Here is a 25,493-nt window from a genome sequence, read left to right as displayed (position 1 = left end):
AAAACTTAAAAAACCTATAAGTCCTAAACAAATCTAAGCACATTTAATTAAACAAATTATTTTCTCTTAAAAATATTAATAATAATATTTAAAAACTAGAAACACTTTTAAATCCTAAACAAATCTAAATACAATCATCATTCTATATAAACTCCCTCCAAAACCACAAATTTAAACATTACTTTCTTTCCTAAACAAATCTAAACATTTAATTAAACAAATTATTTTCTCTTAAAAATATTAATAATATTTAAAAACCAAATTTAAGCATACTTAAAACTTGAACAAGTTATACTCCCTTCAAAACACAAATTTAAACATTACTTAAAATTTAAAACATTAGAATCCCCTCACTAAAATAAGCAAATTATAATCCCTTCAAAACACAAATTTAAACAATATTATCATTAAAGGTTCAAAACTTAAAACAACAAAATTAATAAACACATTAAACATTTCAATCTTCACCAATAACAAATTCCATCCGTAAGAAACTGCATCCTTATCAGTCTCAATTATATTAGTATTATTAATTATTCACATTCCAGTTTTTTCCATTCTCCATTCTTCCATTCTTCCATTTCCCTTCTCCATTCTTGTATCAAACTCGTAAGAAATGCTGCAAGTTCTGCCTTAGGAGACTGCTCCAAAATTCCTGAATCTCCCATCGACTCCGAAGCCAATAAGGGTTCCTTGAATTCCTCCTTGTGTTGGTCTTTACAATTGTAAGTTGTACAAGTTATCCTCTGCCCGTTCCTCTCTTGTTGATGCCCCTCAAACTGAGATTTCCCAATTTCCATTTCAGGCAGCAATTCCACCCTTGAAGATTGCTCCAAAGACTTTGTAAGTCTAATATCTCCCAGAGATTCAGAAACCACTGAGTATGAAACTTCCTTAACCTTCTTCTGTTGCTGCTTTTCTTTGGAATTGTATACTGCACAAGTTGTCTTCTGCTCCTCAACCTGGACTTGTTGAGGCCTCTCACACAAAGATTCTCCAGTTTTCATAAATATAGGCTCTTCAAACTGTAATTCTACATTCTTTTCTTCCAAAGCTTTAAACTTAGTAGATGGCGATGCACATACCCCCAGGACCGAAGTATAAAAGTCTTTTGCTTGAGAAACAGTATTAAGTCTATAACATGTCCCCAGGTAATTCACCACCATTCCAGTCGGAACATCCCATCTGAATAAAATTTTTCTCTTTTTAAGTTCATTTGCTAGAAAAGCAAACTCCTTTCTTCTTCTTAAAATTTTAGATGGGATCTCCTTAAAAATTATGACATCTTGTGAAGCAATTTGAAATCTCTTCTTATAATAGGCTTGCACAATTTCATTGCGTAAAGATCTTTTACCAAAGTAAATTACCACATCTCTTGGCAGATTCTTCTGTGCTGCCACCACAGAGTTAACCCTAAATAATTTTTCAATTTCACTAAGTATTCCCTCTTTTTCTTTATTCAAAATCAATGCAAAGTCCTTTGCAACCATCTCTTTCAAATCTCCTTGCAAAGACTCTTCCAGGCCTCTGATTCTTAAGGCATATTCCATTTGTCCATATTGAAGCATAAGAATCTCATTTTCCATTTCTTTTTCCATACTTTCAATTTTCCCCTCCATTATGTCCACTTTTTCAGCTACCTCTTCCACATGGGAGTTCACCTTTTCAAGAACAGAAGCAACTCCTTCTAAAGCCAAAACAAAATCTTGTCTCAAGATCTTATTATTTTCCTCTAAAATCTTTTTCATTTCTGCCCTAATTTGAATTATAACATCTCCCATCATGTTTTGCAAATCCTTCATAGTTATTAGCTGACCCCCAGAAGAGGGTGAAACTGTTGATTTAGAAGCTGTAGAAATCCCTGGACGCTTTGGAGCCATCTTAAAGAAAAACCTTTAGCCCTTCTTAAAAAATTATAAAAATTCCTTCAAAAATCGTAACTCCCTCCAAAGAAGGTCATTATAATAAAAAGAAAAAAGGGGAAAAAAAAAAAGGAAGAGAAAAAGAATTAAAAAAAAACTTTACTCCTTCTTAAAAATTGCAAGAAATTAAACAGAAAAAAGTCCTTCAAAAAAGGGTCATTACCATAAAAAGAAGGGAGAAGAAAAAAAAAATTAATTAAATAGAAAAAGTCCGTTCCAAAAAAAATACTTAGAGATACCAAAAACAACCATTCCAATCATAAGAAAATAAAAAGGGAAAGAGAAAGGAAAGAAAGAGAAACACCAAAAAGCCTGCCGGTCAGCATTCTAACTTCAGAAAAAAAAACACCGAGAGATTTGCCGATCGCCATTTTACTTTCCCTTTCAACAAAGAAAAAAAAATAAAAAGAGAGAATAAAAATAGAAGCAAGTCTTAAAACTTAAAATCCAAATAAATCAAAGAAAGGAAAAACTAAATCCTCTACTCAGCTCTGTCCGTTTATAAAAAAAACTCACCAGTTCTCTTTAAGCACGGAGGTGTTTGCAGCGGCTCGTTTTGTCCCTGAGGACAAAAACAGCTGGGAAGCGGAGACAAGTCTGAACTCCGTGGGAGCACTCCTTTCACCCCCCCAAAAAAAACTTGGGGGGTGCAAAAGAGGCTCTACCACTATTCAGACACTCTCTACCCCCCCCTTTGCCCGGGAGGGGGATTTTGAACCGCTGAACAGCTGGTGTCTGCTGTTCATAGCGGTTCTTACACTTACCCAGGAGAGACGGCTACAAAGTAGCCGCCATCGCGCGCGCAAAATCCACCGGAAGTCCATGCCTCTTTTTTAAAAATAAATTTTCATTTGTTTGGATTTTTAAAATGTATCCTGTGATGGCTCTTTTTTTTTAAATTTTCAAACAATTCATTAGGATTTGCTGAACATATGTTAAAAACAGTAGAAAATTTAGTAAAAAAAATTACTAAATTTTCTACTGTTTTTAACATATGTTCATCATCTTCTCAACCGCAAAAACATTGTGAAATATAGGAGCATGCCATAATGTAATTCTTCCTATACTTTTTTTGTAGTTTAAGCAGCCAAATGGCTAAAGGAATGAATAGTAGTAGTAGTAGTAGTAGTAGTAGTAGTAGTAGTAGTAGTAATAGTTGGAAGGGACCTTGGAGGTCATCGAGTCCAACCCCCTGCTCAGGCAGGAAACCCTATACCATTTCAGACAAATGGCTGTCCAGTCTCTTCTTAAAAACTTCCAGTGTTGGAGCATTCACCGCTTCTGGAAGCAGGTCGTTCCAATGGTTAATTGTTCTAACTGTCAGGAAGTTTCTCCTTAATTTAGATTTCTTTCTGTTTATTATCTATAAGGACAACATGCTGATTTTCCTATTTTATGTTAAATTGGTGATATTCTGCCTTTTATAGATGAAGAATTTTAATACAGACCCTGAAGTTTTTATATTTCTGGTGAGCACACGTGCTGGAGGTCTTGGCATTAATCTGACTGCAGCGGATACAGTCATAATTTATGACAGTGACTGGGTATGTACTATGAAGTCCTCTCCTGATCCCAAAGGACTGTATAATCAGCTCCATCAACAGAGTACAGTTTTAAAATCCACTTGAAATTTAAGCTCTGCCTATGACAGTGGTGGTGAACCTATGGCATGCGTGCCAGAGGCAGCACTCAGAGCCCTCTCTGTGGGCACGTCTGCCGTCCCCCCAGCCCCTCCTCCATCTGCGCCCCCCTCACCAGCAACTCCCCAGAGGAGAATCACCCCCAGGCGCAGTCCATACAGAGCAGCCCAGCCAAGGACATGGCAGCCAGGCAGCGGGGACAAGACTACGCCCTCGCTCCCCGTCGCATGCAGATGATATGGGGCATGGGCGGATGGCGTAGCCATGGCTTTGTGGCGGGCCGTGGAAGCAGTGGGTGGCCCTGCGGGAGAGCAGGCAGAGCAGGGAGTGGGGGCGGTTTTGGGACACTCAGTCTCTAAAAGGTTCGCCATCACTGGCCTATGAAATCTGGTACAATTTTAAAATAAATGCTAATTAAATTAGCGAGAGCCAGTTTGATACAGTACTTAATGCACCAGGTAGAAATTGGGAGATTGTGACTTCTGCCGAAGGCACTAAACCAGCTGGGTAACCTGGTAAGCTGGCAAGTCATTCTAACTCTAAGAAGGGGGTATTGGCAAGACACTTCAGCAAATCTTGCCAAGAAAATTGTAGGGACTACTCCAGGCAGTCAACAGGAGTCAACACTGACTTGCAAGCATTAAAAAAAAAACATAGTAAAACATAGCCATATAGTTTTCCTTATTAAATGTAAGTACAGGTAATCCTTGGCTTACAACAGCTCATTTAGTGGCTGTTCGAAGTTACAACAGCATTGGGAAAAGTGACTTACCCATTTTTTTCACACAACCGTTGCAGCATCCCCATGATCATGTTTTCAGAATTCAGATGCTTGGCAACAGACTCTCGTTAATGACAATTGCAAAATTCTGGGGTCATGTATGATTACGTTTTGCGACCTTATGACAAGCAAAGTTAATGGGAGAGCCAGAATCACTTAATAACTGTAGTGATTCACTTAACATCTATGGCAAGAAAAGTTGTAAAATGAGGCAAAATTCAGTTAACAACTGTCTCGTTTAGCAACAGAATTTTGGGGTTCAGTTGTGGCCGTAAGTCGAGAACTACCTGTAGCAGTATGCCATTTAAAGTCCTGTAGGTTTTTCCCTTAGGCATGCTAAATTCTACCAACCATAGATTTAGTGTAATGTAACAAGACTTTTGTCTCTCAAATTCAAAATTTAACTGGAGAATGTTACGTTTTTTTTTCTTATTTTCCTAATTAAAGGCTTCAGCTTGGCACACTTCAAAAACAGGCAAAATAATTAGGGATAACTAAATTAACAAAGTTCAGTTCTTCTGTTGCCAGTTAGTATGGGAGAATCCATAGCTATGTGTACAGTTGTCAAAAATTCAGTCCACAGCATTATTATAGTTCTAAAATTCCATACAAACGTTTGCTCTGCCCTTACCTTTGTAGTACTTGTGTTGCGCTTTCTGCAGTTCTAACAGCCAGCAGAATCCAACTTGGTGCCAAAGGAGAAGCTTTAAGTACAGAAAATGCCAGATTCATTTCTGTAATTTCTTCAAGAATGTTTTTAAGCACCTGTAAGAACATGAAAAACTTCTGCTTGTCACAGTAAACGAGCCTGAGCAATGTTGAGCCAGGAGGCCCCAAAGCATCTTTGACATCTTTAACCAAACATAGAAGATCCTTAGAATTAATTAAAAATGTAGATATATAAATACTTTTAAATGCTTAAAATCTCATGAACTCTCTTATGATACTTCAGCTTAGAATGGAAGGTTTCTTGGGGTCACCTAGCACTTGAAAACATTGTCTATTGTTGCATTTGAGAATAGACCAGAAAGTATTCAATTTTTCTTGACATGCTTAAAGATAAAGAATACTTATAAAGTATTCAGGATTTTTAATAAAGGCTATACAAAGATTCAGATTCGAAAGGTGACTTGTGATTTGAAGCATGTGGAGGTATGCATGTAGCACCTATTAGGAATGCTTTAAAGCAGCTGCATCTTCTTCTGAGCAGGCACAGCTGCCTCTTCACTTGATGTGTGGTGTCTGTTATTGTTGCACTGCATTGTAGATAAAAGTCATAGTCAGTTGTCCCCATCTCTCGGACAACTTTTTTCCCAAATTGTTAACAAGTCAGAAATTCTTTTTCGTAAAAGGAATTGTTTACATGGAGATGAAAAGATAAATATTAAATTCATATATTTTCATTTCATAGAACCCTCAGTCTGACCTTCAAGCACAAGACCGATGTCACAGAATTGGTCAGACAAAGCCGGTGGTTGTATATCGTTTTGTAACCGTAAATACTATTGACCAGAAGATTGTGGAAAGGGCTGCTGCCAAAAGGAAATTAGAGAAGCTGATTATCCACAAAAGTTAGTAATATCTCTATAACTCTTAGAAATCGTATTCACAACTTTCTGTGTTGGACCACTAGCTATGAGGTGTTTCTCCAAAAGTAAGACCTACCCCCCAAAATAAGCCCTATCCCATGGATAGACACTTGCCTTGCCAGCCCACTTCTTCTGCAGCTGAAGGAGCAGCTAAGAATGGAGCTTGGGCCTGCATTTCGTGGTCAGAAGCCTTTCTGGAAGGCCTCTGCAGCTGAGAACCAAGCTATGGATTCAGTCCATAGAAATCGGACGCAGAAGAAGGAGCCGGCAGGAGGGGCTGTTGGTGCAGCCACTGCGAGGTGACTGTAAAAGACACCCCACCCCTTACCCCGAAAATAACACCTGGTGCCTCTTTTGGAGGCAAAATAAATAAATAAAATAAGACCAGGTCTTATTTTCAGGGAAACACGGTAGTTGACATTAGTCTTCCATTTCAAAGCTGTTTGTTTCTTTATTGGCACAGACTACAAGGACAGTCTGTCAAAAGCAACACGAAACATAAAATATAAATCATTACGGAAAGCCCTTACTAACATTTTTCAAACAAATATGTCCCTGGGTTCTAATTCCAGTCCTATGGAGAATTTTTTACAGCTTGGGAGCAACCCAGGGAAAGATCGTCTCCATTGTCCTTCTGTATCACAGGAGCTCAGTCAACTTCAGAAAGGCATTTCCTGCATATCTTAATAATAATAAACTTTATTGTCATTGTATGTGTATACACGGTATACACATACAACGAAATTTACGTGACACCCAAAGACCAGGTCCCACACACATAATCCCCAAACACACTCCCACCCACCACAATTCCCCGCCCCTAAAACCGCCCAAACATCCACCCAACAGACCAAGTAATACTGTCCAACAGTTCACTGATGGTGGCCCTTTAGTTCATTATTAAGTGCAATTATAGCTCTGGGATAAAAACTATTCAGAAAATGTGTGGACCGAGTTTTAAATGTTCTATATCTTCTGCCAGAAGGCAACAGTCCAAAGAGATTGTAAGCAGGATGGGAAGAGTCTCTGAGAATGTTATGCAACTTCCTCAAACAGCGAGATTTGAAGATGTTGTCCAGGGCTGATAGCTGGAGTCGAATAATATTCTGGGCAGTTTTAATAATTCTCTATAGAGCTTTTTTGTCTGCTACTGAGCTGCTCCCATACCATGCAAGAATGCCGTATGTCAGGACACTCTCAATGGTGCTTTGATAATAGGACAGAAGTAGACGCTGAGATAGATTTAGCTTCCTGAACATTCTCAGGAAGTACAGCCTCTATATGACCAATAGGCCCATAATGAGACAGATACTTCTTTTAGGCAGCCAGATTATGTGGCATTTAAAAATCAAAAGCAACAGTTTGTATTGTTTTATCCTGTAAAAAAATGGCATCATGGCTAAACTTTTAATACAGTTAATGAATACAATATCACATTGCCACATTTTGAACCAATTGAAGCCAGAACGTATTCATCAAAGGATAGCCTAAGAACTAGTAGGCTGCAGGTATATTCATGATATAATCAAGGCATGGATGATTATTGCTAGAGTTGTCGGGCTTAGACTCGATTGCAGCTGGGATGCTAAATGTAGTTGTGTAAAAACTCAAAAAATTCAATACCTGACTAAAGACTTCTGCTAATAACTGCAACAAAGACCAAGGAACCACTGAATAGTCTGGTTCCTTCAAACCTCTCTGGATAAGGAGAGGATGGGAATTTGTTAGTGTGTGTTCTGGATGGCTTCACAAGGAGATTGCAGGACAGTGATTTTCCACAGGTTTGAAATCCAGGAAATGATGGGATAAACCATTTTGCGCGTAGAGACTTTCAATTCATAATTTCAAAAACTGGACACTAGAGGAAGCTACAATTTATAAGTGGAGGAAAGATTTAAAAAACTTCAAAATGTTCTAATGATAAAGATACCTAAGGAGACTTTTGAAAAATGGAATCAGAAAAAAGTAGCGACAGTATCAACAGTGTCAATAATGATGCCAGCTTCTATGGATACATTATGCCTAAAAGATGGTATTGAAAAAAAAACATGTAGAACAAATTTTATGACATGAAAGTATCAAGAATGGATTTACAACTGACAGGCCAAGAGGTTGACTTAGATAAAGATGCTTCACTGGGATCCACAAAAAAATTGACTGAGACTTTAAAATTTAAAAGGGAAATACAAATGATAAACCAAAAGAGAATGACCTGTATAATTTTTTCCTAATGAATTATACCTAATAATTATACCTCCTAATGAGGCTTATTATAATTTTAAAGAATTCTGTGCAATGGGACAAAGAAGAAATTAAGAGAAATCAAATCTGACAATATTTGACTGAACTTAACAAAATTTAACACAAAAATTAACACTGTTAGAAGTAAAGGGAAAGAATATAAAGTTGATTTATCTGATCAAGGTTAATACAAGATATGTTGTTACTTCTGGCATCCCTTTCAGACATTCTACTGACATCATGACTGAAAAGATATTTATAACCTTCAGGAGTTACAGAAAAGTGGATATTAACAAAGTCTGAATGTGTAGGAAGCAATTTCCATTTTTGTCATCCATGTTTATGATTACAAAAACTTTAATTTTTCTTGACACGGAAGATCCAAGCAATAATATCAAATAATCTGAGGGCAGGAAGTAGGGCACAGGGTATCTCAAGATGAGGGAGGCCCTGTGCTCTACTTCATGATTTGCACGGTCATTTAACAAGAGCATCAGGGAGAGCAGAGGTGGAGATTGTTAAGCCCGGTGATCACATGATCTCCTCACGTAACTACCATCACAACTTGCAGGCAGACTCGTTATAGTTGTAGGTCAAGGGTCTTCAAACTTGGCCCTTTTATGACTTGTGGACTTCAACTCCCAGAATTCCTCAGTCAGCGTGCCTGGCTGAGGAATTCTGGGAGTTGAAGTCCACAAGTCATAAAAGGGCCAAGTTTGAAGACCCCTGTTGTAGGTCAAGGATTTACCTGTATTTCTTTTGTCTTTCCTTATATCCCTACTTTTTCTCTTTTTTAACCTTTTTTTAGTTTGTTTTAGATTTTACTATTATAATTGAAATTCTAATTTAAAAAGAAATAATAGCTGAATACAAACTGAATACGAGGCAGTACTGAGATGTTACTACAAAGAAAAGGTGGGAGGATGCACTTTTAGGATGCCTCAAAATCCACACAGTTCCCAAACCACAAGGAATAAACCTTCCCAGTTCATTTTGTTTCAATCAGATCTCAGCTGTGTCTTTTGTGGACGCCAAACTTCAAGATAGATTCCTAGAAGCTGCAAAGTCTCAAAACGGAGCAAGGATAATCTGTTTATATCAAGTGCTAGAGACTATACCCTAAACAAATTGGAGGAACTGGCTATGTTTAGCCTTGAGAAAAGATAGTTGAGAAAAGGGGACACACTTGTCTTTTCATAACTGCCAAACGGCACAGGGGGCACCAATCTACTTAGGTATATCCATTACATAACAAATAATCTTGGTAAGCGATAGTTTGTATTCTGTCATTCTCAAATGTTTTTCACAACCATCTAGTTCTGAAATCTCCTTAGAACAAGGGAGATGCTCAGTTGCTAAATGGAGGGCAAATGAAGAAGTCATTGGTAATTCAGATTATTGAGGTACATTATTACCTCAATAATGTTCCTCAAACAATTGTGTACTTCAGCTTACAGCTTATATTTACGGTGTAAAAGAATGAAGAACCTGGTCTGATTCTAAGAAAACTTTCAACTTTCAGAATCCATCTTTTAGGGCGATAAAAATAAAGTCTTTGAAGGGACTTCTTTTCTGAGAAATAGATCAGAAAATGATACTGAGTAAATGTCTAAAGATAGTTAAGTTTTGTGCTTCTGGATTCAGAGTAATTTGCCCTGTATTCTCTCTAACAGCAATGATGTCTACTTGTGTTAAGTCAAGTGATCTTGAAAATTGGATGCTATTTATGCAGTGCTCTAACTTCTTTTTTTGCATTAGTTCTTTAAGATCTACAGCTAACAGTATTTGCACTATATAAATATGAATCTGAAATGATTATTTTCTTAATATCAAGGAGCTTTTGGAAAATATTTGTGTTTGCATTAATATTCTATAACTATAATCTTATCATTCTTCTATTTTAGAATTACAAAAACGACTGTCAGTTTATACAGTATAGTTAATAAAAAAATCACTGACAGAGTGAGAGTGCTGATCAATAACAATATATTTTTCTTGTTTCCCTTTAAGATCAGTTCAAAGGTGGTAAATTTGGAATAAACCAGTCAAAGAGCTGCTTGGATCCCAAAGAGTTAATAGAATTGCTGCAGTCCAGGGATTATGACAGGTATAATCTGCTTGCTTCCTTGTCTATTTTTCTATTTTTTTCTTTTTGTAGTTCAAGGTGGCATACATAGCACTTTGTCCACCTGTTATCCCATAACATCCACCCTGTGAGGTGGGTTGGGTTGGGTTAAAGCAGAATGACAAGCCCAACATTATCTAGCAAGTTTTGGTGGCTGAGAATAGACCAGAACCTGAATTTCTCCATTCCCGGTTTAAGCCTTAATCACTGCATCACACTAGTTCCCCACACGGAACAAATTATTACATGAAGGAAGCATTTTTACAACTAAAGCTAAAGTCATTGCCAAGAAGTTAAGCCAGGGAACTTAATAAAATATTTCTTTTTCTAGAGAAATTAAAGGTTCAAGAGAAAAAGTAATAACTGACAAAGATTTAGAGCTACTACTGGACAGAAGTGACCTTATCGGTAAGTATTAGATATATTAGTATGTCTTCTGTTTTATTGCATTATTTTTTTAAAAAATCATTCTAAATATCAATTTATATGTAGTATTGAGGTGAGTGAGCACCAGTATGCTTATGAATATCCCTCTTGCTCTCTCCAGATTATTATTTTACATTTAGCTCTCTGACAAATATCATAGCAACCACAGATAAACACAGTACAGCCTTCTTCCCAGGGTGTGTCCTGCTCACACCATATTGAAAGGGTTGTTTTTTTGTCAGTATGTAAGGAACAAGAAGAAGGTAAAAGAAACAATAGGTCCACTAATGGAAGAAGATAGCAAGAAGGTGCCAGGCAACAGGAAGAAAGCAGAACTGCTTAATCCCTTTTTGCATTTTTTTTATGTAAAAAGAAAAAGGCTTCGATCGAAGAAATATGTAGAGCGGCGACGTGGGTGTCGCCTTCTCCTTTTATAAGACACTACAAATTAGGCAGATTCGCATCTGCGGAGGCCTCCTTTGGCAGGAGGGTACTACAGTGCGTAATATCAGAGATTGGGACACAGGCCCAGACGGCCTCCCACCCACAAGGACAGTATGTCCCATTGGTGGATTCTCCACTCGTCATGCTGGAGAAGGGGCGTTGGTCTTACCTGAACGCCTTTTCTCAGCATGACGATGGAGAATCCACTCCCACCCTTGGGGCCAGTCAGGTCCTGTGAGGGAAGAGGATGGAGTCAACACAGGAAACATAGCCAAACAGCTTTCGCCTCCTCGAGACTGGGGAAGGGAGGTCTCAGGAGGAGAGGTGGAGCAAAATTGGCCGACTAGTCTATGGGCAGAAGACGAGGAGAACCCATTGGTGGATTCTCCATCGTCATGCTGAGAAAAGGCGTTCAGGTAAGACCAACGCCCCTTTTGTCAGTATGTAAGGAACAAGAAGAAGGTAAAAGAAACAGTAGGTCCACTAATGGAAGCAGATGGCAAGAAGGTGCCAGGCAACAGGAAGAAAGCAGAACTGCTTAATCCCTTTTTGCATTTTTTTATGTAAAAGGAAAAAGTAGCCCAACTTATCAAAAGCAGCCCTGAGGGAAATAGAATAGGTATACAAATCCAGATAGACAAGGAAATAGTAAGAGAATACCTATCCACCCTGAACAAGCACAAATCACCTGGAACAGATGTTTTCCATCCCAGGGTATTGAAGGAGGTGGCAGATGTAATCTCAGAGCCATTGAATATAATCTTCCAAAGTCCCTGTAGCACAGGGGAACTACCAGAAGACTGGAAAACAGCTGATGTGGTTTCACTCTACAAAAAAAAGGGGGGGGGAAACGGATCCAGAAAGTTATAGGCCAATTAGCTTGACCTCAATCCCTGGGAAAATTCTGGAAAAGATAACCAGAAGATTTGTGAGCACCTAGAAATGAACAAGATTTCTAGAAGTCAGCATGAGTTTGTTAAAAACATTGTGCCAGACACACCATACTTGGACTTCAGTAAGACCTTTGTCAAAGTAGACCACAGACTACTTCTTGGTAAGGATACACACTTCCATCACCAAATGGATTCGAATTGGCTGGCCAACCACACCCAGTGTGTTTGAGTTGTTCGTCCATCGATTTCGATGAAGACCTTGACATCTTGTGGGTTATGGGCCATCAACGATGTGTCCGTAGGTGGCTAATAAGACCGATGTTAGCACGGAATGTTCTGCCACATACTGAACAAAGAAATGTAGACACTGTTAATTCAGCATTTGCAGCTCTGGCTTTGCGGAGTGCTTGCTTTTCTTGTGCCAAGATTGTCCTTCTGTGTTCATATGTCTGGCAACCCTGGTACACCAAGGTGCGCCATGTCGGTCGATCATGCGCCAGAAGTTCCCAAGAGATGGTGTTACACAGAGGGAATTATGCAGTAGAGTATCTACAGGTTCTGTTTTAGGCCCAGTATTCTTCAACGTCTTTATAAATTATCTAGATGAGGGGATAGAAGGGTAGCTCATCATATTTTAGATGACACCAAGCAGGGGGAATTGCTAACACTTTGGAAGATAGATTCAAAGAGATCTGGACGGACTTGAGCACTGGGCTCTATCTAATAAGATGCAGTTCAGTGGTGAGAAAAGTAAAGTCCTGCACTTAGGCAGGAAAACCTAAATCCGTAGGTGTGGAATAGGCAGTATCTGGCTCAACAGTAGTAAGCAATGTAGTCCTTCACTGCATCAACAGCGGGATATGGTCAAGATCTCGAGAAGCGATATCGCTTTATACCGCACTAGCGAGGCCACACTTGGAATATTGTTCTGTGTTCTGTAGTATAGTTCTGGTCCCCACATTATAACAAAGATGCTGAGACCCTAGAAAGTGCAAAGAAGATCAACAAAGGTGACACAGGATCATATATGATGAACAAGATCATATATGATGAGCAGTTGAGGGAGTTAGGTATATGTTTACCCCAGGGGTAGGCAACCTTGGCTCTTTTATGACTCGTGGATTTCAACTCCCAGAATTCCTGAGCCAGCATGGCTCAGCTTGGAAACCTCTCCCTTTCACCTCAGCATGGCTGTCTCAGGAATTCTGGGAGTTGAAATCCACGAGTCATAAAAGAGCCAAAGTTGCCTACCCCTGGGCTAGCCTATCGAAGAGAAGGATTTGGGGAACATTATAACTGTCCTCCAGTACTTGAGGGGCTGGTCACAAAAAAGAGGGGATTGATTTAGTCTTCAAAGCACCAGAGGGCAGGACAAGAAATAATGGATGGAAGCATGTTAAAGAGAGATACAGCTTAGAAATGAGAAATTTCCTGACAGTGAGAACAGTTGATCAGTGGAACAGCTTGTCTCCCAAAGTTGTGAATACTCGCTCACTTTTCAAATTTTTGAGGTTTTCAAGACTGGGTAACCATTTGACTGGGATTATATAAGATCTCCTGCCTTAATCGGGGTTGGACTAGAAGACCTCTAATGTCCCTTCCAGCCCTATGATTCTATGTTCTACCTATATACCACATGTAGTACTGTTTCCCTGAAGTAAGGGTGTCAGCCTCTGGGTTAAGCCACAGCAATATAAAATCTTTTGTTTCTATCATCTGTATTTCTGCCCCAACCAGTGAAACTGGATTAAACATTTACTACTCTAGTTATATCTCTGATCTTTCCTCCTTCTTGTCTCCACCCCACCAACAAGTCTTTCTCCTGTAGTTTGTGTGTGTGTGTGAGAGAGAGAGTTTTGAGTAGACCAATAACTTTGATGTTTGTCTTTAATCAATACAGGCCCTTCCCTATCCTCAGGGACATTTATAATGTGACTCATTGCCTTTTCCAATAACTCTTTCCTATAGTGTAGGCCAGGGGTAGGCAACCTTGGCTCTTTTATGACTCATGAACTTCAACTCCCAGAATTCCTGAGCCAGCATGGCTCAGCTTGGATCCTCTCCCTTTCCCCTCAGCATGGCTGGCTCAGGAATTCTGGGAGTTGAAGTCCACGAGTCATAAAAGAGCCAAGGTTGCCTACCTCTGGTGTAGGCCTTATACTATCACTGACACTGTGCAGGTCTTCAGTTGGGTCATTTGAGTAGTATTTTCCTCTACTCTTGGGCTTCCTGATAAATATATGTTATTACCCCATACCTTTACCTCAGTTTAATACCATACATCACCACCAAGTATTTCCCTACCTCTATTAAGCAACCATTATGTCTCTGATATTTCTTCTTTGCCCTTCCTAAAGATCTGGTGATAGAATTTGTGAGGACTAAAAGGTTCATTTTCCATAAAGTGGGCATTTTGGTGGATTAAAAAGGAACAGTTTTATACTGTATTAATTTTCCACAGTTTCAACTCCATGCCTTATGGATAAAACTTTGATTATGGACACTGTAATCCATACCCTCTGTGGGAAAAGCCCTTCAAATATTGGAAGACTGCTATCAGGTCTCCCTTCATTCTTCTTTTGGCTGACCACACCCAGATCCTTTAACTATTTTTCATAGGATTTAGCCTCCAGTCCTTCACCATCTTTGTTATTCTTCTGTGCACTCTTTCCAGTTCCTCAGCATTCTTCTTGTACTCTGGCAATCAAGCAAAACTGAATAAGGTATTCTATGTGTGGTCTGACCAGTGCAGTATAGAGCAGTTATCATCACACTGTTTATATCTGTTAATACAGAAGCCGTGGTGGCGTAATGGTTAGAATATAGCACTGCATGCTAACTGCCCAGAGCCAGAAGTTCAAGCCTGACCACTATAAGGACCCAGATTGTTGGGGGCAATATGCTGACATTGTAAACCACTCAGAGAGTGCTGTAAAAAGTAGAGATCCCAACCTCCGGGTCATGGCCCATTAGGAATTTGGCCACAGAAGTGAGCAAAGCTTCATCTGCTCATGCACAGGATCTAGATAGCATGTGGAACCATGTCCCTTAGTCTGTAAAAAAAAAATTCCCACAGTCTCTGGTGCCCGAAAGGTTGGGGACCGCTGCTATAAAGCGTTACGGAGTGGTATATAAATCTTAAGTGGTATTACTTTTGCTATCTCTGTTGAGCAGCCCAAGATTGCATTGGCTTCTGTAGGAACTGCAGCACATATCTGGCTAATGATTAATTTGTAGTCTACTTCAGAAGTCCCCAACCTTTTTGGCACCAGGGACCAGTTCCATGGAGAGAGATTTTTCCATGGACCAGAGAGTGCATGGTTTTGTGTGCTGCCTGCATCCCACGGATGGGGTTTGGCTTGTTTGTGTGAACCAGTTGCTGGCATGTTGCTGCCCAGTACTGGTCCACGGACCAGCGGTTGGAGACCCCTGGTCTACTAGGATGCCCAGGTGTTTCTCATAATTACTATTGCTTAGCCAGGTTCTGCCTGTGCTTATACCTGTGCAAATAATTTTGCCAATCTACGTACAGAACCCATATTTCTCTCCATTGAACAGGATTCGGATGGGTAGAGCTATTTAGATAAGTCTATTTAGACACTTTGAGACCTTGATTCTATCTTTTAAGATTAGCAATTGCCAAGGCTTGTGTCCTCCTTAGATTTGATGAACACCTGTTTTATCCCCTCGTCAAAGTCATTTGTAAAAATGTTGAAGAGCACTGGACTCAGGACAAAACCCTGAAGTACCCCATAGCACACCTCTCTCCATTCAGACTTTGATCCATGAAGGACTGTGCATCAGGCACATTTGTACAACCAACTCACTACTATCTAGTAGTGAGACCATCTATCCCACATAGCTCCATTTTAACAAGGTGGCAGCTTTAGTCAATGTTATCAAATGCCTTACTGATTTTTAGGTCAAATGTGTCCACAGCTTTCTCTTGACATATTAATCACCTTGTCATAACAATTTTTTTTTTTGCCAAAGTCTATTTTTAACAATCCCTTGCTGGCCTCTAGTAATTATATTGCTCTTTTTCTAAGTGCTTGCAAACCCACTGTTTTATCCTCACTAGCAAATCTCAGGGTTTCTGAGTGGAAACTTTCCACTTCAAGTCTCAATTCTGCATCTTATTGCATGCATCAAAATTGCCTTATTTTTGTGAGTACCACACAGATGAGATTCATGGAGACTAGATTTCAGTTATAATTGCTGTTTATGTAATTTCTAGAGTTGCCAAAAAAACAACAGAGTATCTGTAAGTATTGTTGGGCTAGGGAAGTGTAGACCGGCAGCTTAATTTGGATAAACATGCTGATTACTCTTCTGGACTCTTTTCAAAGCAAACTTCTTCTAAGGAGGATGTAATGCTCATGCTGTGGTCAGACAGATCCTTCTTTCTGATTCTCTTTACTGGCACACCAGTCAATTATTTCTCCATTTACACACTAAAATAGCCATACAGAGCTTAATTGCTTTTTTAAAAAAAACCCTTAATGGACTAATCAGGGCACAGGGGTACCCTTTAAAGCAGGTGGTCTGTTTTAAAAATGAGATTTTTATGCACGTATCAAATGGCAGGTGGGATTTTATCCATTGCAGAAAGAAATTCTGTATAAACAAACCAGTATCTGTTAAATAGAAAGCTTACTATATCCACATGGCGTAATATTTGGCTGCAGAGCATCAAAGTGACCAGGTCTGGATCAATTTTCTATTCCAGACATACTTGGCACACATTCTTCACTGTAAGGAAAGCAAATTCCTGCTTCCTTCTAGTGCACGGGTCAGCAACCCGTGGCTCCGGAGCCACATGTGGCTCTTTGAGCCTTCTGTGACTCCCAGCCTCCTCTGCCATTTGCAGAGACACAGAGAGGCACTTGCGCTTCCCTTCTCTCCTCTCTCTCTCTCTCTCTCTCTCTCTCTCTCTCTCTCTCTCTCGGTGGGTGGGTGAAAAAGAGAGGCCTCACGCTGTTCTCGGACAAGCTGACAAGCTTATTGGGCGGGGCTCCTGCCTTTGCTGTGTCTCAGCAGGAAGCAGCAGCACTCTCTTCTCTCTCTCTCTTACACACACACACACACACACGCAGGAGAGAGCCAGCCCAGTAAAAATGTATGTCAGCTTGTTGGAGAACAGCGGGACGCCAGCTTGCAAGGTGAGCAGATGATTGGATAGAGGGAGGGAGAAAAAGAGAGGGAGAGAGAGAGAGAGAACTCATGCACAGCAGCCTCTATTTCTTTTTAATTAAACTCTTCAATCAAGCTCCCCCCCCTTGTGCGCGCGCAACTTTTGCAGCTGCCAGTGTTTTCTTTTCTCTGGGAAACCGGTCCAAGTAGCTCTTTTGAGTGTTTAAGATTGCCGACCCCTGTTCTTTTGTGTCACTTCTCAAACATTCAGAAAATTTCCAAATCTTCCCACATTATGTTCCAAAAACCTAAGCATCTTTAATAAGGGTCAGAACCTTGAAATGGTAAAAAATTGGATGTTGTTTTAATAAATAGCTATGGGATGAGTTTGCCCTGAAACAATTTTGCCCTATAGCAATAATTGTGCATTCTTGCAAAAGAAGCAGAATTTTATCTCTATTTCTGAAAGTAACCTAACCCACCTCAAAAAAAATGTATTACCTCCTGAAAAAAATGGAATTTAAATTCCACACAAAGAATGATGCATTTTCAGACATATAAGAAGCCCGGTTTTGTTTAAATGGAAATCTGTGAAGAATACTTGCCGTTTGTCTATGGTCCTCTGAGTGGTGTGCTTCATCTCTTCCAGATCAGATGAAAACGTCTGAGAGACTGAAAGAAAAAATGGGCAAGTTTATGATACTAGAGAACACTGATGATCCTAGCCTGTAACTTGTATTTCAGAATTTGGGCACCTAAATAACATTTCTGTCCCTTTGTAATCTGAACCTGGATACTCTTTATAACAGTTACCTTGTTGTTGGTCTCTGTTTCAAAAAGCATTATTGTCAAAAGCTCTGAAATGTTAGTTGCTACATTTTTGTATATGAAAAGTGGATCTTGTGGCCTCTTGTTGATATCTGAGAAATTTTAGATTCTATTTTTGTCTTGAGTAGTTGGTAACTGACTAATCTGTACACATTGCTGCAGAATTTCGGCTAAAGGAATTTTACTTTGAATTTTTTACCTCTCGCTTTTAGTATGTTTTATGAACAGAATATATTCAGAGTATTTGTTTACAAGCCTTGATTGTACTACTTCAGTTTGTTTTGACATTACAAAATAAATGCTATTTTGCTTGAAATATGTTTTGTTTAATCACTGCTCCTGGCAAGTATTACTTAACTTTATATAAGAGTTACAGTACAGCACATTTATCTGTCTCCTTTAGCTGTTTTATTGTCACCAATTAACATTGTTTTTGTTTATTTTTAATATTCTATTTGAACATCTTTTAGACTTTGTTGACAATAGTTTGACATTCAGTTCATCTAAAAGAAGAGTTTCTCTTTCTATATTTTTTGCCAGAGTTGAAAGAACCAGGAAATTAATTGAAGGAGGCAGAATATTCAAACTTCTATTTGAATTCATGAAACTGTTTACATTTGCAAATTAGTTAAAAGATTAGAATGATTAAAATACTCATTAGCGAACAAAAGAGAGTTGAGAAGCTTATTGAACACAAGGCCAAGAAAATGAATGAGCCTAATAATATGTATTAAAAGAGAAACTGACTCCATGGGGAAGACTGGACTGAGAGTGAGCACCTGGCTCAAAGTCATCAAGGAGCTTCAGTACTTTAGGATGGATATGAAACTGATCTGTGTTGTAGATCAACAGCCCACTTGTGGCACAGGGCTTACTCAGTCATAGAGAATAATAATTCATGAGTGCATGAATTTGTTATAGCAACATCCAGTGTAGTCCAATTTAGAATTACATTTTCTCAGTGAAGAATATCATGTCTTCTTGAACCAAAATATTCATGATTATTTTTTTTTTTCAGATTTTCAGTGTTCTGGAGTTGAAAGAAGTAGACTCCAACACAGTGCAAGATCCAAATTAAAGCATCTTAGACAACCCTTTGTTTTAACATATCCAATGTAGGGAGGTTCACCATCTTCCTGCGTAATTAGTTCCATTACTAAACTGCTCTTATGGTGTGTCTTGGGAGAATACAGAATAACAGTTAGAAGGGACCTTGGAGGTCTTTACCTGCTCAAGCAGGACACCCTATACCAGGGGTAGGCAACCTTGGCTCTTTTATGACTTGTGGACTTCAACTCCCAGAATTCCTGAATCAGCCATGTTGTAACAGTCACTAAGTAAACTGTTGTAAGTCGAGGACTACCAGTACTTTATCACTTTTTTTCCTTTTTTTGGGGGGGGGGTCACGTTTTTGACACCTTGCTAGGCGACTGGTGCTTGAATATTGCCAGATCCTAAAAGTGGTACAATCTGTGAAAAGGTTGAAACGCCCTGTCCTACATGAAGAGTAGAGAGGTATCTGGAACTAGAGAGTTGGTGAGAGGAAAGCAAAAGCTCAGAATCATAGAAAGATGTTAAGGATTTTATGAATAACCAAAAAGGTTATTTTTTAATATATTCAGAATAAAAGGGAAGAAAAAGCAAAAACCTACGCTCAATGAAGGAGGCAAAATGCTAAAAGGTAACAAAATGCAGAGGTACAGAACTCCTGTTTTGGTTCAAACTTTTCCAGCAATAACCAAAAATCTCTGTGTTCCACTGGAACAGTATTTTTCAATCTTGAGAACTTTTAAGATGTGTGGGCTTCAATTCCCATTCTGGTTGGAAAATTCTGGGAGTCAAAGTCCACACATAATGAAGTTGCCAAAGCTGAGAACATCGCACTAGGTCAGGGGTAGGCAACCGTGGCTCTTTTATGACTCGTGGACTTCAACTCCCTGAATTCTTGAGCCAGCATGACTCAGCTTGGAAACCTCTCCCTTTCCTCTCAGCATGGCTGGCTCAGGAATTCTGGGAGTTGGAAGTCCATGAGTCATAAAAGAGCCAAGGTTGCCTACCCCTGCACTAGGTCATTGTGAAGGGCAAGATGAAGTTTGATTGAATGTTTTGATGGGCAGAACCATGGTCAGGGAATTCATCTCTGCTTCAATTTAAATCACCTGGAATTGATGAACAAGTCAATGGATGAACCCATCTGTATTGTCTTTGAGAATCTTGGAGAATTAATAAAGAAGTTAATAGAGAAAAGCACAATTTGCCCCTATCTTCAAAAGGGGAGAACAATAATGTTCTTTAAAAATATGTAAATTATCGCAGCCTTTTTCTTGTTTTCTTCTTGTGACAACACAGGATCACAAACATCTGACAGTGGTTTATCAAAAGAACTGTGGTTTAATACACAATATGAAACAACAGCATTCAGGGAGCATACAGAATATAAGATAGTTCTGTACAAACGGTTCAAGTGCAGCTAAAGATTCCAACTGTCATTCCCTCAGACACAGTCTCTTAAAGGGATACTATCCCCAAAAGACTCTGCTGACCTATTCTCCTAAATTATAATGACCTTGACACTCCCATTTAAAGCTGAACGGCTGCTACTCTGAATGCCTTTATGCAATTTTGATACTTGTCTGAACTCAAAGGCTTCATTAATATATCAGCCAAATTATTTTCAGAGGGGCAATGCTTTAACTCTTGTTAGTTTATTCTTTACTGCCTCTCTTACATTGCAATTCATTATTTTGTAACACCTTTTTATATACCCCCTTACATCCCACGGCCTTATTTCTTTCTGGTAATCTCATGGGCGAGAACACTTGATGCACATTCATAGATTCCATTTCCCTGTCCGTGGTTTCTTTCCATTTTTCTCGTTCTGTTTTCGGTAAGGACATCATTTCTTGGTAATTGCGAGGTTCATAACGCATACTACATACTCTAACCTCACTTGCCTTATATCTATCGGGAGGTACTCCTTTATTAATTTATTGCAACCTCCTTGTTAACACCTGTTCTTGTGTTTCTGTGTCTTCATTTTTCATGTCAGGTCTCGCCTCCTCTATCTTTACAGCAGTGGTTCTCAACCTGTGGGTCGGGACCCCATTTGGGGTCAAACGACCATTTCACGGGGGTCGCTAAACAACGCAGTCCGCCATTTTTCCCCTTTTCCTTAGCTGTGCTACTCCCTTTTATTCTATTGGCTTTTGAAAGCCAATAGAATAGACTCTCTTGAATAGAGTCTAATTCTATTGGCTTTCAAAAGCCAATAGGAATTGTCCAGGCTGTCTCTGCCCTGCTGAGCCCGCCAAAAGTCCCATTCTGCAAACGGTGCTGCACCAGTTGAGTAGTCCTCGACTTACGACCGATTGGGGGGTCGTGGCATTAAAAACGTTGAGAACCACTGCTTTACAGTTTCTGACCTACCCATTTTCTCTGATGATGGGTCTTCTGTAGCTTCTCCTCCCTGAGACATATTACTGTGTGATAGAATAAACACGTCTGTGTTGGCATGTATCCTATTCCAATTACTATGCTCTGCAAAGCTGGCAGAATGTGAAATTACAACTTTCTGAGTCCCATCAATAAACCTATACTCTTTCTATCCTGGCTCATATCCTATAAACCTCATTTTTCTGGTCATCTTCTGTTCCTTTCTTCTAGTGCTCCTAGGATTATGTACCCAGGCATAACTACCAAAAGTTCTTAGGTGAGCCAAGGAGGGTTTCTTACTGTATAACAAAAAACATGGAGTTTCATTCACAATAGAACTCCATAATCTGTTTATTAAATAGTTTGCCGTTTTTATGGCTTCTCCCCAGTACCCTCTACTCATGCCTGCATCTGCAAGTAGTGAGTCCTTCATAGTCTGTAATAGGCCATTACTCCTTTCAGCTACTCCATTTTCAGCTGGTGTATATGGGTTTCTTCGTCTATGTCTAATACCTAGTCTCCTAAGCCAACATTGAAAATTGTTGGACATAAATTCTGCTCCCCTGTCTGTCCACAGGTGGCATACTTTACCACCATATCTGCGTTCCACAAATGTCATCCATTGCTTAAATTGTTTCAATACCTCTGTTTTGTGTTTGCGTAAATAACAAAATCCATATCTGATATAATCATCTACAATTACCAGAGCATATCTTGCTCCTCCAATAGATGGTGCCATAGGACTTATTAAGTCAGCGTGTACTAACTGTAAAACTTTGTTTGTCTTTCTTAAGCTTTTCTTGCTAACAGGATAAACCCTAGATCCGTGGTGGCAAACCTATGGCACGCATGCCACAGGTGGCACGCACAGCCCTCTCTGTGGGCACACGCACCATTGCCCCAATCCTAAGCCTTCAGATGGGTTTTATAAAACCTTTTTGTTTTAGGCCTCAGCCACCATGTGCAAAAAACAAAAGGTTCAATCAATCAATCAATTTCAACTTCTTCCGGGAAAAAAAATGATCTCACAAAGTTGGAATTGATTGATAGAACTTTTAGTCCCACCCAGTCTCCCATTATCACTGCAACCACGCCTACCAAATGGGCAATACCCACCCAATTGGCCACACCCACCCAATGTGCCATGCCCACCTGGCACCCGACGATACATAAGTGGGTTTTGGGTTGCAGTTTGGGCACTCGGTCTCTAAAAGGTTCGCCATCACTGCCTAGATTTTGACATAATCTAGGTATTTATCACAATTCTTCACTTTCAATCCTTCTATTTCTGGCATTTTCTGTAGCACTCTAAAGCTGGCATGACCTACTCTCTTATGCATTAGATGCACACAGTTATTATGTGTGGGTGTGTTTGTCAGAATACTTGTTCTCCTAATATGTATAAACCATTCTGTCCAATGCCCCGTGCACAAATCCTCCCATCTTTCTTGGTAGCATATTGCCCTCTAGCAAACATTACTTCATATCCCTCACTATCTAGACATGCAACACAGTAAATTATGGTCTATGTCTGGCACATATAACACCTTTTTCAATGTTACCCTTAGTTCAGGTACATAGACATTTCCTTCCCCTTTAACTGCTGGCCGTTGTCCATTAGCCAGGCTGACAAAATCCTGGTTAGTTGGTCTTAAACCAATAAACACATGTGGGTTTGCTGCAACATGCTGGTTTGCCCCACTGTTTAGTATCTACTTGTGCGTGTTTTTCTTCGTTGCTGCCTGGGTAAATAACATCCCATCTTTGGTTGGTTGCGTAGTTCTATATCCTTGTCTTGCTGTACCTCTGTTTTTCCTCTCTGGACAGTGTCTTTGGAGAGGTTTTGTAGAACCACTCACAATGTTTTACAGTGCAAATGGTCTCAGCTCCTTTTTTTTTCTTTCTCTGATATTGCTGTCATCGGACTGGTTTGAGCATTTTCTCCTCTCTTTCCTTGATGCCTATCCAACCGTTTCTGTTCTTCCTCCTCCAGTAACTGGCCAGTTAAATATCTCATACTTAAATTCTGTTCATTCATGCATTCTAAACTTGTTACTAGAAGGTCCCATGAATTGTCCAATGAACTGAGCACCACTATATTTTGTGGGCCTCAGTAAAGGTCATTCCTCTTTCTTCTAATTCTAGGAATGTTTTTCTCATGTCCTGCAAATGCTTAGACATGCTCTCTTCCTATTTGCTTTGTGCTTTATAAAGTCTCCTTGTCAACATTACTTTGCTGCCTGCAGCCTCTCTTACATACACACCGCGCAAAGCCTCCCTGCATTCTTTTGCAGATTGGAGACCTCTTACATATCAGTTGGTTATCCTCCAAACTCAGGATAATGTTAGCTAACACTTTCTCATTTTTTCTTTGGTTCCCTTCATCCAGTTCTGTTGGATTAGTAACTATTATCCAGAGCTCCTCTCTTCGTAAATACATTTCCATTTTTAAACTCTAGGAGAGGTAGTTTGTTTCATTCAGCTCCGATACCACAAAGCCTCCTCCTATAACACCAACAGAGGCCATTTTTTTACTTTTACCTTGTATAACCACAAAGCACACTCAAAACCACAATGCCCAATTCCTCTGACTCTGGTCACTTGTTTTCTCTTGGCTTTCCTTCACTCTGGGTTTTACTTCACCTTGGGCTTTGTCTTCAAACTGGGCCCATAATCTGTTGTTTAAAATATATAAATTATTGCAGCCTTTTTCTTGTTTTCTTCTTGTGACAACACAGGACCACAAACATCTGACAGTGGTTTATCAAAAGAACTGTGGTTTAATATACAACATGAAACAACACCATTCAGTATACAGAATACAAGGTAGTCAGTTATGTACAAACGTGCAGCTAAAGATTCCAATTGTCATTCCCCTAAAACACAGTCTCTTAAAGGGATACTACCCCCAAAAGACTCTGCTCACCTATTCTCTTGCCAGTCAGCTACTAAATTACCAAATACCTTGACAATCAGAACAAACTACAGACTAATCAGGCTGACACAAGATCCTAAAAAGACTGATCAGCAAGTATGTTAAAACTAAAATGGTAATTTGCAGAAATCAGCATGGATTTGTCAAGAGCACATCTTGTCAGGCTAATATTATCTCATTTTTTAATCAAGCAATTTCCTTAATGGTCTGAGAACATCGTAGACATGAGATACATTTTCAGCAAAATGACAAAGTACCTCAAACATGCAAATGAATAAGCTAGTTAAGTGGGGCTGAATGCATGATAATTAAACAAGCAAGCTGTCTCAAAAAAAATCTTACTCAGAGAATGCATATCAGTGGTTCTTCATCAAAGCTCAGCCCTGGCCTCTCTTAGCTTGAAACTACCGTATTTTCCGGCGTATAAGACAACTTTCTAAAGCGTGGAAATTGGCGCCGAAGTCGGAGGTCGTCTTATACGCCGAGTCGTCTTATACGCCGGAAATTACGGTAGTTTCCGGTGTGTAAGACGACTTTCTAGGCATGGAAATCGGCGCCGAAGTCGGAGGGGGGTCATCTTAGACGCCGAGTCACCTTATACGTCGGAAAATACCGTATTTTCCAAAATATGGGATGGTTATAAGCAGTGCTTTTTTTTCTAAAAAACAAAAAGGTGCCAGAACTCACACACGTCATACAACCCGCCTTGCCTACCCTACAAGGTTCCATCCAAAAAAGATGCCGGAACTCCGTTCTGGGCGTTCTATGAGAAAAAAAGCCCTGGTTGTAAGTCAAGGACTACCTGTAGTCAGTTGCTCCTATCCCTCCCCAAGAGAGAGAAGCCTCTAGGACATTTCTGTTTGTATCAGATAACAAACCCAGATTTTAAAACATTTGACAAAATTAAAAATACCTTTCTTACAAAAAAAAAAAAAAACACTATAGGATGGTGCATGAGCAAGATGAGCAACTTTTCTGTGGGAAGAGCTGTCTCTACTCACCCTCTCTACAGATTACCGAGGAACATTAACTGGTTTTTCAAATTCATGTTTCAAATGTATTAAGTATAATTTTGTCTTGCACATCAATATTCCATATTTTGGA

At 39.5% G+C, this 25,493-nt stretch overlaps 1 protein-coding gene across 1 annotated transcript in view; it reads left to right on the top strand.

Annotated features, from left to right (window-relative positions):
- HELLS (helicase, lymphoid specific) overlaps positions 1-18,338 on the top strand; it is a 48,219-nt gene extending 29,881 nt beyond the window's left edge. Inside the window, exons 18-22 of the mRNA XM_039345630.1 lie at positions 3,350-3,466; positions 5,755-5,914; positions 10,184-10,280; positions 10,630-10,706; positions 17,844-18,338. Coding sequence (XP_039201564.1) covers positions 3,350-3,466; positions 5,755-5,914; positions 10,184-10,280; positions 10,630-10,706; positions 17,844-17,926 — 534 coding nt within the window. The 3' untranslated portion in view covers positions 17,927-18,338. The remainder of the gene's footprint in view (positions 1-3,349; positions 3,467-5,754; positions 5,915-10,183; positions 10,281-10,629; positions 10,707-17,843) is intronic.
- The last annotated feature ends 7,155 nt before the right edge of the window (positions 18,339-25,493 follow it).

The sequence above is a fragment of the Crotalus tigris genome, unplaced genomic scaffold (genome assembly GCF_016545835.1).
Source record: "Crotalus tigris isolate CLP2741 ecotype Arizona unplaced genomic scaffold, ASM1654583v1 scf7180000017968.19369539983:2297261, whole genome shotgun sequence".
In the NCBI taxonomy this organism is placed as follows: Eukaryota; Metazoa; Chordata; class Lepidosauria; order Squamata; family Viperidae; genus Crotalus; species Crotalus tigris.
The sequence above is the reverse complement of the archived record's forward strand: the minus strand, read 5'-3'. Positions and strand labels throughout refer to the sequence as shown.